Raw genomic sequence first — 21,690 nt, 5'->3', positions numbered from 1 at the left:
TATTATACTTTAAGTTCTAGGGTACGTGTGCATAACGTGCAGGTTTGTTACATATGTATACTTGTGCCATGTTGGTGTGCTGCATCCATCAACTCGTCAGCACCCATCAACTCGTCATTTACAACAGGTATAACTCTCAATGCAATCCCTCCAACCTCCCCCCTCCCCATGATAGGCCCTGGTATGTGATGTTCCCCTTTTGGAGTCCAAGTGATCTCATTGTTCAGTTCCCACCTATGAGTGACAACATGCGCTGTTTGGTTTTCTGTTCTTGAGATAGTTTGCTGAGAATGATGGTTTCCAGCTGCATCCATGTCCCTACAAAGGATGCAAACTCATCCTTTTTTATGGCTGCATAGTATTCCATGGTGTATATGTGCCACATTTTCTTAATCCAGTCGTCATTGATGGACATTTGGGTTGATTCCAAGTCTTTGCTATTGTGAATAGTGCCGCAATAAACATACGTGTGCATGTGTCTTTATAGCAGCATGATTTATAATCCTTTGGGTATATACCCAGTAATGGGATGGCTGGGTCATATGGAACTTCTAGTTCTAGATCCCTGAGGAATCGCCATACTATTTTCCATAATGGTTGAACTAGTCTGCAATCCCACCAACAGTGTAAAAGTCTCCCTATTTTTCCACATCCTCTCCAGCACCTGTTGTTTCCTGACTTTTTAATGATTGCCATTCTAACTGATGTGAGATGGTATCTCATTGTGGTTTTGATTTGCATTTCTCTGATGGAGAGTGATGATGAGCATTTTCTCATGTGTCTGTTGGCTGTATGAATGCCTTCTTTTCAGAAATGTCTGTTCATATCCCTTGCCCACTTTTTCATGGGGTCATTTATTTTTTTCTTGTAAATTTGTTTGAGTTCTTTGTAGGTCCTGGATATTAGCCCTTTGTCAGATGAGTAGATTGCAAAAATTTTCTCCCATTCTGTAGGTTGCCTTTTCACTCTGATGGTAGTTTCTTTTGCTGTGCAGAAGCTCTTTAGTTTCATTAGATCCCATTTGTCAATTTTGGCTTTTGTTGCCATTGCTTTTGGCATTTTAGACATGAAGTCCTTGCCCATGCCTATGTCCTGAATGGTATTACCTAGGTTTTCTTCTAGGGTTTTTAAGATATTAGGTCTAACATTTAAGTCTCTAATCCATCTTGAATTAATTTTCGTTTAAGGAGTAAGGAAAGGATCCAGTTTCAGCTTTCTACTTATGGCTAGCCAATTTTCCCAGCACCATTTATTAAATAGGGAATCGTTTCCCCATTTCTTGTTTTTGTCAGGTTTGTCAAAGATCAGATGGCTTTAGATGTGTGGTATTATTTCTGAGGACTCTGTTCTATTCCATTGGTCTATGTCTCTGTTTTGGTACCAGTACCATGCTGTTTTGGTTACTGTAGCCTTGTAGTATAGTTTGAAGTCAGGTATTGTGATGCCTCCAGCTTTGTTCTTTTGACTTAGAATTGTGTTGGCAATGCGGGCTCTTTTTTGGTTCCATATGAACTTTAAAGAAGTTTTTTCCAATTCTGAAAGAAACTCATTGGTAGCTTGATGGGGATGGCATTGAATCTATAAATTACCTTGGACAGTATGGCCATTTTCACGATATTGATTCTTCCTATCCATGAGCAGGGTATGCTCTTCCATTTATTTGTGTCCTCTTTTATTTCACTGAGTAGTGGTTTGTAATTCTCCTTGAAGAGGTCCTTTACATTCCTTGTAATTTAGATTCCTAGGTATTTTATTCTCTTTGAAGCAATTGTGAATGGAAGTTCATTCATGATTTGGCTTTCTGTTTGTCTGTTACTGGTGTATAAGAATTCTTGTGATTTTTGCACATTAATTTTGTATCCTGAGACTTTGCTGAAGTTTCTCATCAGCTTAAGGAGATTTTGGGTTGAGATGATGGAGTTTTCTAAATATACAATCATGTCATCTGCAAACAGGGACAATTTGACTTCTTCTTTTCCTAACTGAATACCCTTGATTTCTTTCTCTTGCCTGATTGCCCTAGCCAGAACTTCCAACACTATGTTGAATAGGAGTGGTGAGAGAGGGCATCCCTGGCTTGTGCCAGTTTTCAAAGGGAATTTTTCCAGTTTTTGCCCATTCAGTATGATATTGGCTGTGGGTTTGTCATAAAGAGCTTTTATTATTTTGAGATATGTTCCATCAATCCTGAATTTATTGAGCGTTTTTAGCATGAAGGGCTGTTGAATTTTGTTAAAGGCCTTTTCTGCAGCTATTGAGATAATCATGTGGTTTTTGTCTTTGATTCTGTTTATATGCTGGATTACATTTCTTGATTTGCATATGTTGAACCAGCCTTGCATCCCAGGGATGAAGCCCACTTGATCATGGTGGATAAGCTTTTTGATGTGAGACTGCATCCGGTTTGCCAGCATTTTATTGAGGATTTTTGCATCGATGTTCATCAGGGATGTTGGTCTAAAATTCTCTTTTTTTGTTATGTCTCTGCCAGGCTTTGGTATCAAGATGATGTTGGCCTCATAAAATCATAAAATGAGTTAGGGAGGATTCCCTCTTTTTCCATTCATTGGAATAGTTTCAGAAGGAATGGTACCAGCTCCTCCTTATACCTCTGGTAGAACTCAGCTGTGAATCCATCTGTCCTGGGCTTTTTTTGGTTGGTAGGCTATTAATTATTGCCTCAATTTTAGAACCTGCTATTGGTGTATTCAGGGATTCAGCTTCTTCCTGATTTAGTTTGGGAGAGTGTAAGTGTCCAGGAAATTATCCATTTCTTCTGGATTTTCTAGTTGATTTGTGAAGAGGTATTTATAGTATTCTCTGATGGTAGTTTGTATTTCTGTGGGGTCGGTGGTGATATCTCCTTTATCATTTTTTATTGCATCTATTTGATTCTTCTCTCTTTTCTTCTCTATTAGTCTTGCTAGCAGTCTATCAATTTTGTTGATCTTTTCAAAAAACCAGCTCCTGGATTCATTGATTTTTTGGAGGGATTTTAGTTATTTCTAGCCCTCTGCTAGCTTTTGAATGTGTTTGCTCTTGCTTCTCTAGTTCTTTTAACTGTGATGTTAGGGTGTCCATTTTAGATCTTTCCAGCTTTATCTTGTGGGCTTTTAGTGCTATAAATTTCCCTCTACACACTGCTTTAAATATGTCCCAGAGATTCTGGTATGTTATATCTTTGTTTTCATTGGTTTCAAAGAACATCTTTATTCTGCCTTCATTTTGTTATGTACCCAGTAGTCATTCAGGAGCAGGTTATTCAGTTTCCATGTGGTTGAGCACTTTTGATTGAGTTTCTTAGTCCTGAGTTCTAGTTTGATTGCACTGTGGTCTGAGAGACAGTTTGTTATAATTTCTGTTGTTTTACATTTGCTGAGGAGTGCTTTACTTCCAATTATGTGGTCAATTTTGGAGTAAGTGCGATGTGGTGTTGAGAAGACTGTATACTCTGTTGATTTGGGGTGGAGAGTTCTGTAGATGTCTAATAGGTCTGCTTGCTGCAGAGATGATTTCAATTCCTGGATATCTTTGTTAACTTTCTGTGTCGTTGATCTGTCTAATGTTGACAGTGGGGTGTTGAAGTCTCCCATTATTATTGTATGGGAGTCTCATCTCTTTGTAAGTCTCTAAGGACTTGCTTTATGAATCTGGGTGCTCCTGTATTGGGTGCATATATATTTAGGATAGTTAGCTTTTCCTGTTGAATTGATACCTTTACCATTATGTAATGGCCTTCTTTGTCTCTTTTGATCTTTGATGGTTTAAAGTCTGTTTTATCAGATACTAGTATTGCAACCCTGGCTTTTTTTTGTTCTCCATTTGCTTGGTAGATCTTCCTCCATCCCTTTATTTTGAGCCTATGTATGTCTCTGCATGTGAGATGAGTCTCCTGAATACAGCAAACTGATGGGTCCTGACTCTTTTTCCAGTTTGCCAGTCTGTGTCTTTTAATTGGAGCATTTAGTTCATTTACATTTAAGGTTAATATTGTTATGTGTGAACTTGATCCTGCCATTATGATATTAACTGGTTATTTTGCTCGTTAGTTGATGCAGTTCCTTCCTAGCCTCGATGGTCTTTACATTTTGACATGTTTTTGCAATGGCTGGTACCGGTTGTTCCTTTCCATGTGCAGTACTTCCTTCAGGGTCTCTTGTAAGGCAGGCCTGGTGGTGACAACATCTCTAAGCATTTGCTTGTCTGTAAGGATTTTATTTCTCGTTCACTTATGAAACTTAGTTTGGCTGGATTTGAAATTCTGAGTTTAAAATTCTTTTCTTTAAGAATGTTGAATATTGGCCCCCACTCTCTTCTGGCTTGTAGATTTTCTGCCGAGAGATCTGCTGTTAGTCTGATGGGCTTCCCTTTGTGGGTAACCCGACCTTTCTCTCTGGCTGCCCTTAAGATTTTTTTCCTTCATTTCAACTTTGGTGAATCTGGCAGTTATGTGTCTTGGAGTTGCTCTTCTGGAGGAGCATCTTTGTGGCATTCTCTGTATTTCCTGAATTTGAATGTTGGCCTGCCCTGCTAGGTTAGGGCTTCTCGAGGAGTATCTTTGTGGCATTCTCTGTATTTCCTGAATTTGAATGTTGGCCTGCCCTACTAGGTTGGGGAAGTTCTCCTGGATGATATCCTGAAGAGTGTTTTCCAACTTGGTTCCATTTTACCCCTCACTTTCAGGCACTCCAATCTGATGTAGATTTGGTCTTTTTACGTAATCCCATACTTCTTGCAGGCTTTGTTCATTTCTTTTTCTTCCTTTTTCTTTCGATTTCTGTTCTCGCTTAATTTCATTCATTTGATCCTCAATCGCTGATACTCTTTCTTCCAGTTGATCGAGTCGGTTACTGAAGCTTGTGCATTTGTCACGTATTTCTTGTGTCATGGTTTTCATCTCTGTCATTTCGTTTATGACCTTCTCTGCATTAGTTATTCTAGTTATCAATTCTTCCACTCTTTTTTCAAGATTTTTAGTTTCTTTGCACTGCGTACGTAATTCCTCCTTTAGCTCTGAGAGGTTTGATGGACTGAAGCCTTCTTCTCTCATCTCGTCAAAGTCATTCTCCGTCCAGCTTTGATCCGTTGCTGGCGATGAGTTGCATTCTTTTGCAGTGGAGATGCGCTCTTATTTTTTGAATTTCCGGCTTTTCTGCCCTGCTTTTCCCCCATCTTTGTCTTTTTATCTGCCTCTGATCTTTGATGATGGTGACATACTGATGGGGTTTTTGTGTGGGTGTCCTTCCTGTTTGTTAGTTTTCCTTCTAACAGTGAGGACCCTCAGCTTTAGGTCTGTTGGAGATTGCTTGAGGTCCACTCCAGACCCTGTTTGCCTGGGTATCCGCAGCAGAGGCTGCAGAAGATAGAATATTGCTGAACAGCGAGTGTACCCATCTGATTCTTGCTTTGGAAGCGTCTTCTCAGAGGTGTACTCCACCGTGTGAGGTGTGGGGTGTCGGTCTGCCCCTATTGGGGGATGTCTCCCAGTTAGGCTATTCAGGGGTCAGGGACCCACTTGAGCAGGCAGTCTGTCCATTCTCAAATCTGAACCTCCATGTTGGGATATCCACTGCTCTCTTCAAAGCTGTCAGACAGAGTCGTTTGCATCCGCAGAAGTTTCTGCTGCTTTGTCGTTGTTGTTGATTAGCTGTGCCCTGTCCCCAGAGGTGGAGTCTACAGAGACAGGCAGGGCTCCTTGAGCTGCTGTGAGCTCCACCCAGTTGAAGCTTCCCAGCGGCTTTGTTTAGCTACTTAAGCCTCAGCAATGGCGGGTGCCCCTCCCCCAGCCTTGCTGCTGCCTTGCAGTTAGATCGCAGACTGCTGTGCTAGCAATGAGGGAGGCTCCGTTGGCGGGTGTGGGACTCTCCCGGCCAGGTGTGGGATATAATCTCCTGGTGTGCCCGTTTGCTAAGACCCTTGGTACAGCACAGTATTGGGGTGGGAGTTACCCAATTTTCCAGGTGTTGTGTGTCTCAGTCACCCTGGCTAAGAAATGGGATTCCCTTCCCCCTTGCGCTTCCCAGGTGAGGTGATGCCTCGCCCTGCTTCAGCTCTTGCTGGTCATGCGCAGCAGATGACCAGCACTGATTGTCTGGCACTCCCTAGTGAGATGAACCCAGTACCTCAGTTGAAAATGCAGAAATCTCCTGTCTTCTGTGTCACTCACTCTGGGAGCTGGAGACTGGAGCTCTTCCTATTTGGCCATCTTGCTCCGCTGGAGTAGCCATTCTTTTATTCCTTTACTTTGTTAATCAACTTGCTTTCACTTTGAAAAAAAAAAAAAAAAAACAAGTGCAGAAACATACATACATGAGTACAACCATTAATTAGAAGAAAATAATCTTACATACTTATCATTATTACCATTTTGGGTGCCCTTAATTCCTTTGTTTAGATCAAAATTTCTACCTGTTTTTATTTTTCCTTCTATATGAAGGATGTCTCTTAACATTTCTTGTAATGTGATGTACTGGGCACTGTTCTTTTTTGTTTTCCTTTTTTATTGTACTTTAAGTTCTGGCATACATGTGCAAAATATGCAGATTTGTTACATGGGTATACATATGCCATGGTAGTTTGCTGCACCTATCAACCCATCATCTTGACTTTAAGCTCCACATGCATTACATATTTGTCCTAATGCTCTCCCTTCCCTTGGATGTGGTTTTTGTGTGGGGGTCCTTTTTGTTGGTGTTGATGTTATTGCTTTCTCTTTGTTACCTTTTCTTCTAACAGTCAGGCCCTTCTTCTGTAGATCTGCTGCAGTGTTCTGGAGGTCTGCTCAAGACCCTATTTGCCTGGGTATCACCAGTAGAGGTTGCAGTACAGCAAAGATTGCTGCCTGCTCCTTCCTCTGCCAGCCAGAACTCTCCTGTATGAGATGTCTATCGACCCCTGCTGGGAGGTCTCTGCCAGTCAGGAGGCAGGTGGGTCAGGGATTTAAGTCTTTCCCTTAGCAGAGCTAAGGGAGGCAGTCTTTCCCTTAGCAGAGCTCGAGCACTGCCCTGCAATACCTTTTCAGGATGCACTTCTCTCTTCAGAGCTGGCAGGTAAGAAGGTTTAAGTCCACTGAAGCTGTGCCCACAGCTGCCCCTTCCCTGAGGTGCTCTGTCCCAGGGAGATGAGAGTTTTATCTATAAGACCCTGACTGGGGCTGTTGACTTTCTTTCACAGATGCCTTGCCCAGTGAGGAAGAATCTAGAGAGGCAGTCTGGCCACAGCCACTTTGTCGCCCTGTGGTAAGTTACACCCAGTCCGGACTTCCCAGCTTCCTTGACAGTGTCAGGGGAAAATCGCCTACTCAAGCCTCAGTAATGGTGGATGCCTCTTGCCCCACCAAGCTCCATTGTCCCAGGTCGACCTCAGATTGCTGTGCTGGCAGTGACACATTCAAGCCAGTATTTCATAGCTTCTTGGGCTCCATGGGAGTGGGACCCACTGAGTGACACTACTTGGCTCCCTGGCTTCAGACCCCTTTCCAGGGGAGTGAAGGGTTCTGTCACGATGGGGTTCCAGGTGCCATTGGGGTACGAAATAAAATAAATAAATAAATGAATAAATAAATAAAACTCCTGCAGGTAGCTCAGTGTCTGCCCAAACAGCTGCTCAGTTTTGTGCTTGAAACCTAGGGCACGGATGGTGTTGGCATGTGAGGGAATCTCCTGGTCTGTGGACTGCAAAAACCGTAGGAGAAACATAGTATCTGGGCAGTACAGCACAGTTCCTCATGGCTTCCCTTGGCTGGGAGAGGGAGAAGCCTGGCTCCTTGCACTTCCCAGGTGGAGCAATGTCTCACCCTGCTTTTGCTCGCCCTCTAGGGGCTGCACCGGCTGCCTAACCAGTCTCAGTGAGATGAACTCAGTACCTCAGATGGAAATGCAGAAGTCCCCCACCTTCTGTGTTGGTCTTGTTGGGAGCTGCAGACCGCAGCTGTTCCCATTTGGCCATCTTGCCAGATCCCCACCAACCATCCCATATAAATTTGAAAATAGTTTTTTTTTTTTTTCCCTAAATCTGTGAAGAATGTCATTGGTGGTTTAGTAGGAATACCATTGAGTGTATAAATTGCTTTGGTCAGTTTGACCATTTTGACAATATTGTTTTTCCTGTTCATGAGCATGGAATGTTTTTCCATTTGTTTGTGTCATCTCTGATTTCTTTGAGTAGTATTTTGTAGTTCTCATAGAAGAGATTTTTCTCCTCCCTAGCTAGCTGTATTCCTAGGTATTTTATTCTTTTTTGTGGCAATTGTGAATGGGATTGTGTTTCTGAATTGACTTTGAGCTTAGAAGGTTGTTGGTATATAGAAATACTCCTGGGTTTTGTATATTCATTTTGTATCCTGAAACTTTCTTGAAGTTGTTTATCAGATCAAGGAGCTTTTGGGCAGAGAGTCTGGGATTGTCTAGGTATAGAATCATATTGTTTGCAAACAGAGATTGTTTGACTTCTGTGAAAAACATAGTGGGGTGAAAGCAATCACCTGTCAGCAATGGAATGGAACAATAAAAGTGCCCAAGAATAAATTTAATTTGAATGTGAAGAACTAATATGAAGTAAATAACAATCATTGCGAGGTATACGTAAAAAGACTTGAGGAATTGAGTAGTGGCTTTTTCTTGGATAGAGAGATTCTAAAATAGAAAGATGGTTATTGTCCCTAAGATGTAATTTAAAAATAATAACTAGTATCTCAACAGGAATATTTTAGCACCTGATCAAATGGTTCTGAAGTTCATCTGAAAGACAAACGTGTCAGAATAGATAGAAAAAGAGAAAGGAATGAGGGAGGGCAAGCATTATTTGACATTTCAAATATAATCAAGCTACAGCAATTAAAAAATATAGTAGTGGTGCAGTTATAAATAACTCAATAGAAGAAAATTAAAAGTAGAGAGTTACACACCAAATTGAGTGGGGATGTAGGTGACGATGAAAGAGCCATTTCAAAACACTGAGTGAAACAGGGATTCAACAAAAATGTTGAGTCCCTATCACATTAATTTTGTTCAGATGGATCAATGATTTTGAATGTACAATAATGCAACCAAAAACTATGAATGTCTTACCGTATTGGAGTGGGTAAGTTCATTGCAAGCATGACAGCAAACTCATGAAGGAGGCAAGAAAATGATTTATGAAAGCAGATATAAAATACGTATTAAAATATTTAATATTTATTTCTATGATGGTGAATTTTTCTGAAACACATTCTTCCCTTAGAGTAACCTGGGGCTCATATTCTCCAAAGCCATTGGAAGTGAAAGAAAGGTTGAGCAGGGGGAAAAAGAAAAATGTTTTGTAAGTTCAGTTTTGGTGCCAGGAGAGCTTGTAGTCTAGGTTCTCCACAGAGGCAGGAAAACTTCAGTCACGTGGTGAATGCCTCACTCACCGCACAGGCTACACAGATCTGTTGCTGTGGATTTCTGTTGCTACGCATGACTGTTGTTACGCATGCGCCTTGTTGCCTACCTTCTGTCCACGCAGAGCTTTGCGAGGAGAGGTTGTGTTTTCTTTATTTCCGCGATTTTGATTCTCTCTCACTGACTGAGGCTCAGCAGGTAGGTCCCCAGAGCGGTCTTCCTGGGAATTTAGTTGTGAGTGAATGTGAGGAGGAGCCAGCGGGCTTTGAACAGGTCCTGCAGCACAGTCTGTGGCCTCTGAGTGAAAGGGGCCTCGCGGTCGTCGTCCGGTTCCTCCCAAGTCGCGACGCTGCTATGGGTCTTGACATAGTGGCTGGGCTGGAACGAGGGATGAAGGTGGGCCGTGGAGGGGAGGGATCACGTGAAGGTGGGGCGAGTGCTGGGGGTGCTGTTAGAGGTATCTGAGTCCCCAAAACTGGAACCATCGGAGAGAGGACAGTTTCCAGACTCCTGGGTAGGGATGAGGGAAGGACAGCGTGGTCGGTAAGGAAGGGGCCTGGGAACTGGGAACGCTGTGGGCTGGTGACTACAGCCCTGAGGTTTGTAGAGTGCCTGGCAGAGGTGTCCATTGAGGAGCATAACATTCACTCTGTTTAACAATTTCTCACCTCCACCGTGGACGTCATGGGAAGGAATGGGTGAGGCTGTGCGTTCCAACAAAACTTGATTTTGGTAGGGGGGATGTAGGGGGGGGAAATGGGCCTGGTAAATCAAAGTGGGACGAAAGCAGTAGTCATTTCGGTTTGAATTTTCTGTCCGTTTTTTTCTAAATGTCTTCATGATGGAAAGTCTCATTGTGAAACCAAAACTCAGAAAAGTCCTCTGTGTTTTGCTATGGCATTAAGGTGATTTCTGTGCCTCTTCGACTATGACACAAACAAATCTGTCTGTAGTTTGATTGGAAAACATGTGTACTTATCATTGCTCTGTGAATTATTTTGAAAATATTTTCAAAATTAAAAAAGTACAAATCACCATTTTGCCATGGCATATTCATATATATAGCTAAGCTACACACATTTTCCAAATAAAAATATTCTATTTTCAGTGGGAAATATGAGTGAGCATGTAAGAACAATATCCCAATCCTCAGAAAGAGGAAATGACTGAGAGTCCTCCCAGTCAGTTGGATCTGTGATTGTGAGTCCTTTAACATTTGATGTTTTCTATTAACACAGTTTATTTTTAATAATATTTTTGAGCTAGTGTACATGCACTGATACAGATGTTCCATGCTGATAAAAAAATGATGATGGCATCTCATGAAGGAAACTTTGGTTCAGGAACATTATATTCTGGTGTTACCTGCATGGATATGGATATTTCTCTCTCTTTCTCTCTCTCTCTCTCTCTCTCTGTGCATATATATATTTTTATGTCTTTAGATTTATGATTTGATGCACATATGCATTTGTGTATTTATGTTATTGACTTTTTGTTCCTACACACACACCCTTAGGTCCAGCAGTCCGCTGAGGAAAAACATCAAGAAGAGGAACCACCAAATGAAAATCAGGGTATTGCACCTAGTGGGGAGATTGAAAATGAAGGAGCACCTGCTGTTCAAGGTGAAGGGAGAGTGGAGAATAATGCTTATGGGTGGTGGAGGTATATTTATGCATTATATTTTAAGACATACCAGTAACAGGAGGACAGAAAACATTAGGAAGGGATCCTAAACATTTCCTGCTGCTGTGGGGAGTGGTGGGACAAGGACACATAAAAAGCCACAAAACTTTCCTACCATTTTGATAGAAGCTTTTTATTGATTGGGTATTTGCATGGTTGCTGTAAACCTTTGAGTGTTTTCCAGAGCTCCTGTATGGTTTGTTCAGCCATTTTCTGTTTTTTGTTTAGCTTTGTTTTGTTTTATGTTTCTGTGGAAGAATGGCAGCTTGCAGCTTCCTAGTCTGCCATCTGCGGACATCTCATGTATTTTTTAAGAAACTGTTTAACGCACATTTATTAATGCTTTCTCATGCCACGTAATATGCTGAGTGCTGGAGATGTCAGTGCCAAATTTTTGCCTAAAGCTCATAGTCTAGTCAGAATAACTCAAACAAATCACTAATTTAATGTGATAAGAATAAGAGCAAATGGGTACAAAAGGGGCAAGTAAGTTGTCTAGGGCCAGCCTTGGGAAAGGAAAGGGCAGTGTTTGAACATCACCGCTTTCCTGTTTTCCTGGCAACAGACTCCTTAAATGATTAACCTACAGGTTTTTATTTCATAATGATGAGGGAATAAACATTATCATTTCCTCGTTCATAGTTCATGTTTTAATTTGTAAACTGATGACCTTTTTATCTTTTAAGGGCCTGACGTGGAAGCTTTTCAACAGGAGCTGGCTCTGCTTAAGATAGAGGATGAGCCTGGAGATGGTCCTGATGTCAGGGAGGGGACTCTGCCCACTTTTGATCCTATAAAGTGCTGGAAGCAGGTATGTTGTTCAATTAAGATGCAAACTATAGGGTGTCTATTTTCACAATATTATATTTTGTGTGACACAGAGGTAAAATTACTGCAACTTTAATATCATACTTCACGTCTAAAGATTCTTTGAAGGTAGTTCAGATCCCAGATGGCTGCCTTACACACTATCAGAGAGAGAGGGCCAGGTGTGCTGGCTGATGCTTTTAATTCCAGCACTTTGAAGGCCGAGGCAGAAAGATCACTTGAGGCCAGGACTTCAAGAGATGGAGAACAATTGGCTCAAAGCTAATTGGATTACGATATGAAAGATATGAAACATGCTAAGAGAGAAGATATCAAGTGTCTTCACAGCTATGTGAAGTAATGCAGATATTAATTAGCTTGATATAGCCATTTCACAATGTGTATATATATTTTAAAGCATCATGTTATGCATGATAAATATATATGATTTTATGTGCCATTTTAAAAAAAGATATGAGAACGTGTTCTGACTTTTGAATGTAAGTCATTTAACCAACAGCCAATAATTTTCAGATATTTTTATAGAGGCCTGTTTTTAACAAATACGTAAGATGTTTATAATAAGCATCAGTTTATATTGCAGTGTTAACTGTGATGGCAATGTCTTAAAGCTAGCGCGGGTATTAAGTTTACTGTATAAACTGAACTGCTTTTAGGCATGTAAAGAGGCAGGAGAACCGGTGAAAATAGTGACAAATGTTTGCCCTACTTAAAGCAAGCACATAATGGCTAAACTAGTCCAAAGTAACATTTTTACACTTTTTCATAAGAGACACAAAACAAATGTAACACTATTCTATTTCCTTCACTTAGGGCGTTCTAAGCATGTTCTATGTTCATAGTGTTATTTCATATCAAAATATTTGAATGATAATTTGAAAATATCTTTTTCCTTTAGGATTTTGTTTCGTTGAATTTTCATTGAAAGTATATGTGTATTTTTTTTTTTTTTGCTTTCCACTTATATATACAAAATAGACTCACTTGATTTAATTCATTCTGAACTTGAACAGTCTCTTTGTTTCCTTGTTCTACTAGAAAAAGTGGCATGAATTAAAAATATTGTTAATATGCCTGGAAGTCTACCTTCAGAGTTTATTCAGAGGCTAACTGGATGTAAGCTAAAGGGTCACCCTCAGGGTTCTGATATTAGTTCATCAACACAGTAGTTGTATACCTCTAATGTCATATGAATAAAAATCTCCTGAGTAACGGGCCCTAGTTTTATATTTATGTTATAGGTGATACGCAACCATAGGTTTACACCAAGACAAATGAAGACTGAAACCAAGAATGTTATTCTTAATCTGGAAATTTGACTGATAACATTCTCTTAATAAAGTTTTACAGTTTTCTGTAAAGAATCCTTGCACGTTTTTGTTAAATTTATTTCTGGATCTTTAATACTCTTGAGAATTTTATCTTTTTTGAAAATTTAAATCCTGTGTTTGAGATGGTACATGGAGATAAAATATTGAGCTTTCATAGGGGGATGCCAACAGCTGCAGAAATAGAAAAGACCACATGGGGCCAGGCATGTCCACCATGGGCTTTCCACCTCCCCTTTTTTAGCACATGCACAGTGAGAAAGAAGTGAGCAACATGGAGTAGCTCAAGCTGAGGACTTGCCTGCCTAATAAAAGGTTAGGGTGGGGCCTGGGAGAGATTCACGCCCTATGTAGGTGGTACACCTGGTCCTAACCGGTTGTTTGTACCCTATGTAGATGATCAGGTACTGCCTCCCCACTAGTTCATCCATAAAACCCCCTGCATTTCACTGCAGGATGGCAGACGTTTTTCTGGGACCCCTGTCTGTAGTAGAAAGCTGTTCTCTTTGTTTCTTCTATTAACTTTCTGCTCTAAACCTCACTTTTGTTGTGCCCATGTCCTTGATTTCCTTGTCTGTGAGACCAAGAACTCCAGGTGTTACCCCAGACAACGAGGCCACTTCAATACTATCTGTGGGTCTGTGGTATATGGCTTTTATTACATTGAAGTATGTTCCTTCTTTCCCCGGTGTTTTGAGGGTTTGTATCATGATGACATACTGAGTTTTATTAAATGCTTTTCAGCATCAATTGAAATGATTATATGGTTTGTACCTTCTTTCCGTTGATATGATTTATCACATCAGTTGATTTGCATATGTTGAACCATCTTTCCACCCCAGAGATAAATCTCACTTGGTCGTGATGATTATTCTTTCTAATGTATTGTTGAATTTGATTTGCTACTAGAATGTTGATAATTTCTGCGTCAATATTCATCAGCGGTTTTGCCCTGTAGTTTTCTTTTTTTGATGTGTCTTTTTCTGATTTTAGTATCAGGGTAATACTGGTCTCATAGAATGAGTTTGGAACTATTCCCTCCTCCTCTATTTTTCAAAATAGTTTGAGTAGGATTGGTATTAGTCCTTCTTTAAATGTTGGGTAGAATTCAGTAGTGAAGCCATCAGTTCTGGGTGTTCTTTACTGGAAGACTTTTAATATGGCTTTGATCTTGTTGCTTCTTATTGGTCTGTTCGGGTTATGGATTTCTTCGTGATTCAATCTTGGGAGGTTGTATGTGTCTAGGAATTAGTCCATTTTTTTTCTAGATTTTCCAATTTATAGGCATGGAGTTTCTCATAGGAGCCAGTTCTGATCCTTTGAATTTTTGCAGCATCAGTTTTGTAATGTCTCCTTTTTCATTTCTTTTTCTTTTTTTTTTCTCTTCTTTTCCTTTTCCTTTTTTTTTTTTTTTCCTCAAGACAGAGTCTCCTTTTGTCGCCAGGCTGGAGTGCAGTGGCACAGTCTCAACTCACTAGAACCTCCACCTCCAGGGTTCAAGCAATTCTCTTGCCTCAGCCACCCTAGTAGATGGGATTACAGGCTCCTACCACCACCCCTGGTTAATTTTTGTATTTTTAGTAGAGATGGAGTTTTGCCATGTTGGCCAGGTTGGTCTTGAGGTCCTGGCCTCAGGTAGTCCACCTGCCTCAGCCTCCCAAATCCTTTTTCATTTCTGATTTATTTATTTGGGTTTCTCTCTTTTTTTCTTAGTTTGGCTAATGGTTTGTCAATTTTGGTTAACTTATTAAAAAAAGAAACTTTTGTATTATTGCTCTTTTGTAGGGTTTTTTCTTTTTTTTCATAATTGAGATTGTATTGGTTGAGGATCAGTACAGACATTTCAATCTGTACACAATTCTTAACATATGTAACAAAATTCTAAAAAGCCAAGTGTTGTAATTCTTTTTTAAAGTTATTCCAGTGACTTTCCAGCTTAAAATTTGAAAGCAAATTTTCCTTAAGAGGCTATCAAGTACCAGTATCTTCACATGTTGGTCAGCTGTTACATACGGCCTACAGTTCACAACTGAATAGCATGTACACTACGTATTCAAATCTGTAATCTTTCACAGCACAGTAACAAAGTTATTAGAAAAACGGGACTACCACAACCAAAGATGTTACAAAGTGCACACAATTCTGACAGAGCGCGCCATGAACAAGGAGTGGTTTTCTTTAGGAAACAATTCTACTAAAAAACATGAGAATAGAAGTAAAATAAAATGTTCAAGACATTAAATGCAGGACTGACTCCATATTGCCATTTAATATGCTTTGTGTTATAGGACATAAAAACTAATCCCCCATCTATGGAATGTTAAGCTGACACCAGAGACAGTCAAAGCCTCCCGTAATTCAATATCCCACACTATTTTCTGGTTGTACCAAAAAATAAACAACCAACAAATGATTTCACCTCTTAAAAAAAAGCATTTACACTTAAAAAAATGGGATGAGGTGGGATTCCCTCCTTCTTAAAAATGTTTCTAGAGCTACTAAAAGACTTGCATTTACAAAATAGTTAATAAAAATATTCCTCTGGATTGTACAAGAAGGGAGACAGGGACCACTGGTAAGACATGGTATATATGTCTGGGCTTCTTTCTCTCCTGCTTCATCAGAGGTTGGACTCTCCTCATTTTTTGTTTCCCTGTTTTCTGCAGGTAAATCTTCTTTAGTTTCTTGGTTAGCCACTTTGGCCTGTTTTCCCTTTTCCCTTTTATTTGCACTTTTTTGTCTGAAGATTTATCAACTGACAACCGCGCTGATCTCCTCTTGGGCTCTTCCTTGGCGGCCCCTTCAGCGGAGCTGACCTTCCTCTTGGGCATCCTGGCGGCGGGGAAGGCGTGTGCCAGGTGTCTGTGGGCCGCAGCGCGCCTAGAGCCTTCGCGAAACTGGGCTGCCTGGCCGCTGCCACTCCCCCTGCTGCCCGAGCTGCTGACTGTAGGGTTTTTTCATTTCAATTCATTTCAATTTTTGTTTATTTCTGTTGGGATCTTTATTATTTCTTTTCTTTTAATTTTTGATTTGGTTTGCTCTTTCTTTGCAGCTCTTTAAGATGCATCATTATTAGATTGTTTATTTGAAATTTTTAACCTGTTTTATTGTAGGCGCTTAATAGCTCTAAACCTCTTTCTGAGTACTGCTTTTGCTGTATCTCATCGGTTTTGATATGTTGTGTTTCCATTATCATTTGTTTCAATAAATTTTTAAATTTCCTTCTTAGCTTCTTCATTGACCCATTATTCATTCAGGAGCAGATTATTTAGTTTTCATGTATTTGTATAGTTTCCAAAATTCCTCTTGTTATTAATTTCTAGTTTTATGCCATTGTGGTCTGACAAGATCCATGATATTGTTCCAGGTTTTTTTTTGAATGTTTTGAGACCTAACATATGGTCTTGTCCTTGAGAATGATCCATGTGCTGAGGAAAAGAATGTGTATTCTGTGGCCGTTGGATGAAATGTTCTGTAAATGTCTGTTAGATCCATGTGTCTGTAGTGCTGATTAACTCTGTTTTTTTTTTTTTTTTTGATTGTTGTTATTGTTGTTGTTGAGTTTCTGTTTGACAGATCTGTCCAATACTGAATGTGGAATGCTGAAGTCTCCATCTATTATTTTATTCGGGCCTATCTCTCTCTTTAGCTCTAATAGCATTTGTTTTATATATCTGGGTGCTCAAGTGTTGGGTGCATATATATTTAAAATTGTTAATATCCTCTTGATTAATTGACTGCTTTATTATTATATAGTGACCTTTTAGTCTCTTCTCAAAGTTTTGCTTTGAAATCTATTTTTTTCTTATTTTTGTATCTTTTAAGTTCAGGCATACATGTGGTGCAGGTTTGTTATACAGGTGAACTTGTGTTATGGGGGTTTGTTGTATAGATTATTTTGTTACCCAGGCATTAAGCCTGGTACTCATGAGCTATTTTTCCTGATCCTCTCTCTTCTTTCGTCCTTTGCTCTTCGGTAGGCCCCAGTGTCTGTTGTTCTCCTCTGTGTGTTGATTTTTTCTCATTTTTAGCTCCCACTTACAAGTGACAACATGCAATATTTAGTTTTCTGTTCCTGCATTACTTTGCTAAGTATAATGACCTCCAGCTCCATCCATGTTCTGGCCACGGAGATAATGTCATTCGTTTTTATGGCTGTATACTATTCCATGGTATATATGTACTACATTTTCTTTATCCAGTCTACCATTGATGGGCTTTTTGGTTGATTCCATGTCTTTGGTATTGTGAATAGTGCTGCAGTGAACATATGTGTACATGTGTCTTTATGATAGAACAGTTTATATCCCTTTGGCTGTCTACCCAGTAATGGGATTGCTGGATCGAATGGTGATTCTGTTTTTAGGTCTCTGGGGAATCAGCACACTGTTTCCCACAATGGTTGAACTAATGTACACTTCCACCAACAGTGAATAAGTGTTTCTTTTTTCTCAACATCACCAGCATCTATTATTTTATTTTATTTTATTTTTTACTTTTTAATAATAGCCATTCTGACTGGTGTGAGGCAATATCTCATCGTGGTTTGAATTGCACTTCTCCAATTATCAGTGGCTTTGAGTTTTATTTCATATGCTTATTGGCCACATGCATGTCCTCTTTTGAAAATGTTTCTTCATGTCCTTGGGCCACTTTTTAATAGCATTATTTTTTGTTTTGCTTTGTTTTCTGAGACAGAGTCTCAGTCTGTTGCCCAGGCTGGAGTGCAGTTGCATGATTTCTGCTCACTGCAACCTCTGCCTCCCAGTTTGAAGTGATTCTCCTGCCTCAGCCACCCTAGTATCTGGGATTACAGGCATGCACCACCACACCAAGCTAATTTTGTATTTTGTTGGTTTAAAGTCTGTTTTGTCCAAGAGTAGGATTGCAACTCCTGCTTTTTTATTTATTTATTTATTTTGCTTTCCATTTTCTTGGTCAATACTCCTCCATACCTTTATTTTGAGATTTTGAGCCTGTGTGTTCTTTGTATGTGAGATGGGTCTTCTGCATCTATCACACCGATGGGTCTTGACTTTTTACCCAGTGTATCAGTCTCTGTGTTTTTGTTTGGTTGAATTTTTACTGAAGGTATATGCGTTTTTTGCTTTCCTCTTATACATATAAAATAGATTCACTTGATTTCATTCATTCTGAACTCGAACAGTCTTTTTCTTTCCTTTTTGTACTAGAAAATGTGGCGTGAATTAAAAATGTTGTCAACTACCTTCAGAGTTTATTCAGAGGCTAACTGGATGTAAGCTAAAGGGTCACCCTTAGGGTTCTGATTTTACAGTATTTGTATACCTCTCGTGTCATCTAAATAAAAATCTGCTGAGTAATGTGTTCTAATTTTATATTTATATTATAGGTGATGGGCAGCCTTAGGTTTAAACCAAGACAAATGAAGACTGAAACCAAGAATGTTGTTCTTATGCTGGAAATTTGACTGCTAAGATTCTCTTAATAAAGTTTTACAGTTTTCTGCAAATAATTCTTTCACACTGTTGTTAAATTTATTTCTAGATTTTTAATACTCCTGATAAGTGTATATTTTATGAAAGTTTAAATCCTGTGCTTGAGATGGTATATAAAGATAAAATGTTGGTACATTGATTTTCTATCATAGATAGATAGGAAGCTGGAAACTTTCATAGGGGGATGCCAGCAGCTGCACAGATAGAAAAGACCACATGGGACCAGGCATGTCCACCATGGGGGTTCCACTTCCCTTTTTTTAGCACACGCACAGTAAGAAAGAAATGAGCAACATGGAGTAACTCAGGCTGAGGACCTGCCTGTATAATAAAAGTTTAGGGTGGGGGCTGCCAGAGATTCATGCCCTATGCAGATGGTACACCTGGTCCTATCCAGTTGTTTGTACCCTATGATACTGCCTCCCCACTAGCTTATCTATAAAAACTGCTGCATTTCACTGCAGGATGGCAACCCTTTTTTCGGGACCACCCTCTGTAGCAGAGAGTTGTTTTCTTTCTTTCTCCTATTAAATTTCTGCTCTAAACCTCATTCTTTGTGTGTCCGTGTCCTTAATTTCCTTGTCTGTGAGACCAAGAACTCTCAGTGTTACCCTAGACCATGAGGCCATTTCAATGCTAGCTGTGGATCTGTTGTATTTGGCTTTTATTTCAGTGAAGCATGTTCTTTCTATTCCCAGTGTTTTGAGGGTTTATATCATGATGACAATGTTGAGTTTTATTAAATGCTTTTTCAGCATCAATTGAAATGATCATTTTTTAAATTCTTCATTCCGTTGATACGATTTATCACATAAATTAATTTGTGTATGTTGACCCATCCTTGTATCCCAGGGATAAATCTCACTTGGTCATGATGAATATTCTTTCTAATATATTGTTGAATTTGATTTGCTGGTATTTTGTTGAGGATTTCTGCATCATTGTTCATCAGTGATTTTTGGCCGGTAGCTTTCTTTTTTTTTTTGATATGTCTTTGTCTGGTTTTGGTATGAGGGCAATACTGGTCTCATAGAATTAGTTTGAAAATATTCCATCTTCCTCTATTTTTCAAAATAGTTTGAGTAGGATTGGTATTGGTTTTTCTTTTAATGTTGGGTAGAATTCAGCAGTGAAGCCAGTGAATTCAACAGCGAAGAAAAGTCCCAGGCTTTTCTTTACTAGAAGACTTTTATTATGGCTTTGATGTTACTTGTTATTGGTCTGTTCAGGTTATGGTTTTCTTCCTGCTTCAGTCTTGAGAGGTTATATCTAGGAATTAGTCCATTTGGTCTAGATTTTTCAATTTATAGGCATATATTTGCTCATAGGAGCCAGTAATGATCGTTTGACTTTCTGCAGCATCAGTTTTAATGTCTCCTTGTTCATTTCTTTTTTCTTCCTTTTTTTTTCACAGAATTGCACTCTGTCGCCTAGGCTGGAGTGCAGTGGCGTAGTCTTAAGCTCGCTAGAACCTCCATTTCCTGGAATCAAGCAATTTTCTTGCCTCAGCCACCCTAGTAGCTGGGCTTACATGCACCTGCCACCACACCTGGCTAATTTTTGTATTTTTAGTAGAGATGGGGTTTTGTCATGTTGACCAGGCTGGTCTTGAGTTCCTGGCCTCAAGTGATCTGCCTGCCTCAGCCTCCCAAATAGTTTTTTTTATTTCTGATTTTATTTAGTTGGATTTTCTCTTTTTTTCTTAGTCTGGCTAATGGTTTGTCAATTTTAGTTAACTTATTAAAAAACAACTTTTGTAGGTTGCCTGTTCACTCTGATGGTAGTTTCTTTAGCTGTGCAGAAGCTCTTTAGTTTAATGAGATCCCATTTGTCAATTTTGGCTTTTGCTGCCGTTGCTTTTGGTGTTTTAGACATGAAGTCCTTGCCCATGCCTATGTCCTGAATGGTACTACCTAGATTTTCTTCTAGGGTTTTTATGGTATTAGGTCTAACATTTAAGTCTCTAATCCATCTTGAATTAATCTTCGTATAAGGAGTAAGGAAAGGATCCAGTTTCAGCTTTCTACTTATGGCTAGCCAATTTTCTACAGGCAACCTACAGAATGGGAGAAAATTTTTGCAATCTACTCATCTGACAAAGGGCTAATTTCCAGAATCTACAAAGAACTCAAACAAATATACAAGAAAAAAAAAACAACCCCATCCAAAAGTGGGGAAAGGATATGAACAGACATTTCTCAAAAGAAGACATTCATGCAGCCAACAGACACATGAAAAAATGCTCATCATCACTGGCCATCAGGGAGATGCAAATCAAAACCACAATGAGATACCCTCTCACACCAGTTAGAATGGCAATCATTAAAAAATCAGGAAACAATAGGTGTTGGAGAGGATGTGGAGAAATAGGAACACTTTTACACTGTTGGTGGGATTGTAAACTAGTTCAACCATTATGGAAAACAGTATGGCGATTCCTCAAGGATCTAGAACTAGATGTACCATATGACCCAGCCATCCCACTACTGGGTATATACCCAAAGGATTATAAATTATGCTACTACAAAGACACATGCACACGTATTGCGGCACTATTCACAATAGCAAAGACTTGGAATCAACCCAAATGTCCATCAGTGACAGACTGGATTAAGAAAATGTGGCACATATACACCACGGAATACTATGCAGCCATAAAAAAGGATGAGTTTGCGTCCTTTGTAGGGACATGGATGCAGCTGGAAACCATCATTCTTAGCAAACTATCACAAGAAGAGAAAACCAAACACCGCATGTTCTCACTCATAGGTGAGAACTGAACAATGAGCTCACTTGGACTCGGGAAGGGGAACATCACACACTGGGGCCTATCATGGGGAGGGGGGAGGGGGGAGGGATTGCATTGGGGAGTTATACCTGATATAAATGATGAATTGATGGGTGCTGACGAGTTGATGGGTGCAGCACACCAACATGGCACATGTATACATATGTAACAAACCTGCACGTTATGCACATGTACCCTAGAACTTAAAGTATAATAAA

At 39.7% G+C, this 21,690-nt stretch overlaps 1 protein-coding gene and 1 pseudogene across 1 annotated transcript; one reads left to right on the top strand and one right to left on the bottom strand.

The window, feature by feature from the left end:
- Window positions 1-9,437: 9,437 nt before the first annotated feature.
- On the top strand, window positions 9,438-18,698 carry PAGE5 (PAGE family member 5). The gene is made up of 4 exons (XM_031936604.1): window positions 9,438-9,560; window positions 10,882-10,990; window positions 11,738-11,862; window positions 18,579-18,698. Exons 1-4 carry the CDS (start codon window positions 9,438-9,440, stop codon window positions 18,654-18,656), a joined length of 435 nt encoding a protein of 144 aa, XP_031792464.1. The 3' UTR covers window positions 18,657-18,698.
- On the bottom strand, window positions 15,650-16,038 carry LOC111535630 (annotated as a pseudogene).
- Window positions 18,699-21,690: the final 2,992 nt, after the last annotated feature.

The sequence above is a fragment of the Piliocolobus tephrosceles genome, chromosome 12 (assembly GCF_002776525.5).
Source record: "Piliocolobus tephrosceles isolate RC106 chromosome 12, ASM277652v3, whole genome shotgun sequence".
Classification (NCBI taxonomy): Eukaryota; Metazoa; Chordata; class Mammalia; order Primates; family Cercopithecidae; genus Piliocolobus; species Piliocolobus tephrosceles.
The sequence above is the reverse complement of the archived record's forward strand: the minus strand, read 5'-3'. Positions and strand labels throughout refer to the sequence as shown.

Excerpts from the sequence above, each read along its gene's own strand:
- PAGE5 (XM_031936604.1), top strand. The coding sequence starts at position 9,438 with ATGACTGTTGTTACGCATGCGCCTTGTTGCCTACCTTCTGTCCACGCA. Across the intron at positions 9,561-10,881 it reads CACTGACTGAGGCTCAGCAG|GTCCAGCAGTCCGCTGAGGA; the intron begins GTAGGTCCCCAG and ends ACACACCCTTAG. Across the intron at positions 10,991-11,737 it reads AGGAGCACCTGCTGTTCAAG|GGCCTGACGTGGAAGCTTTT; the intron begins GTGAAGGGAGAG and ends TTATCTTTTAAG.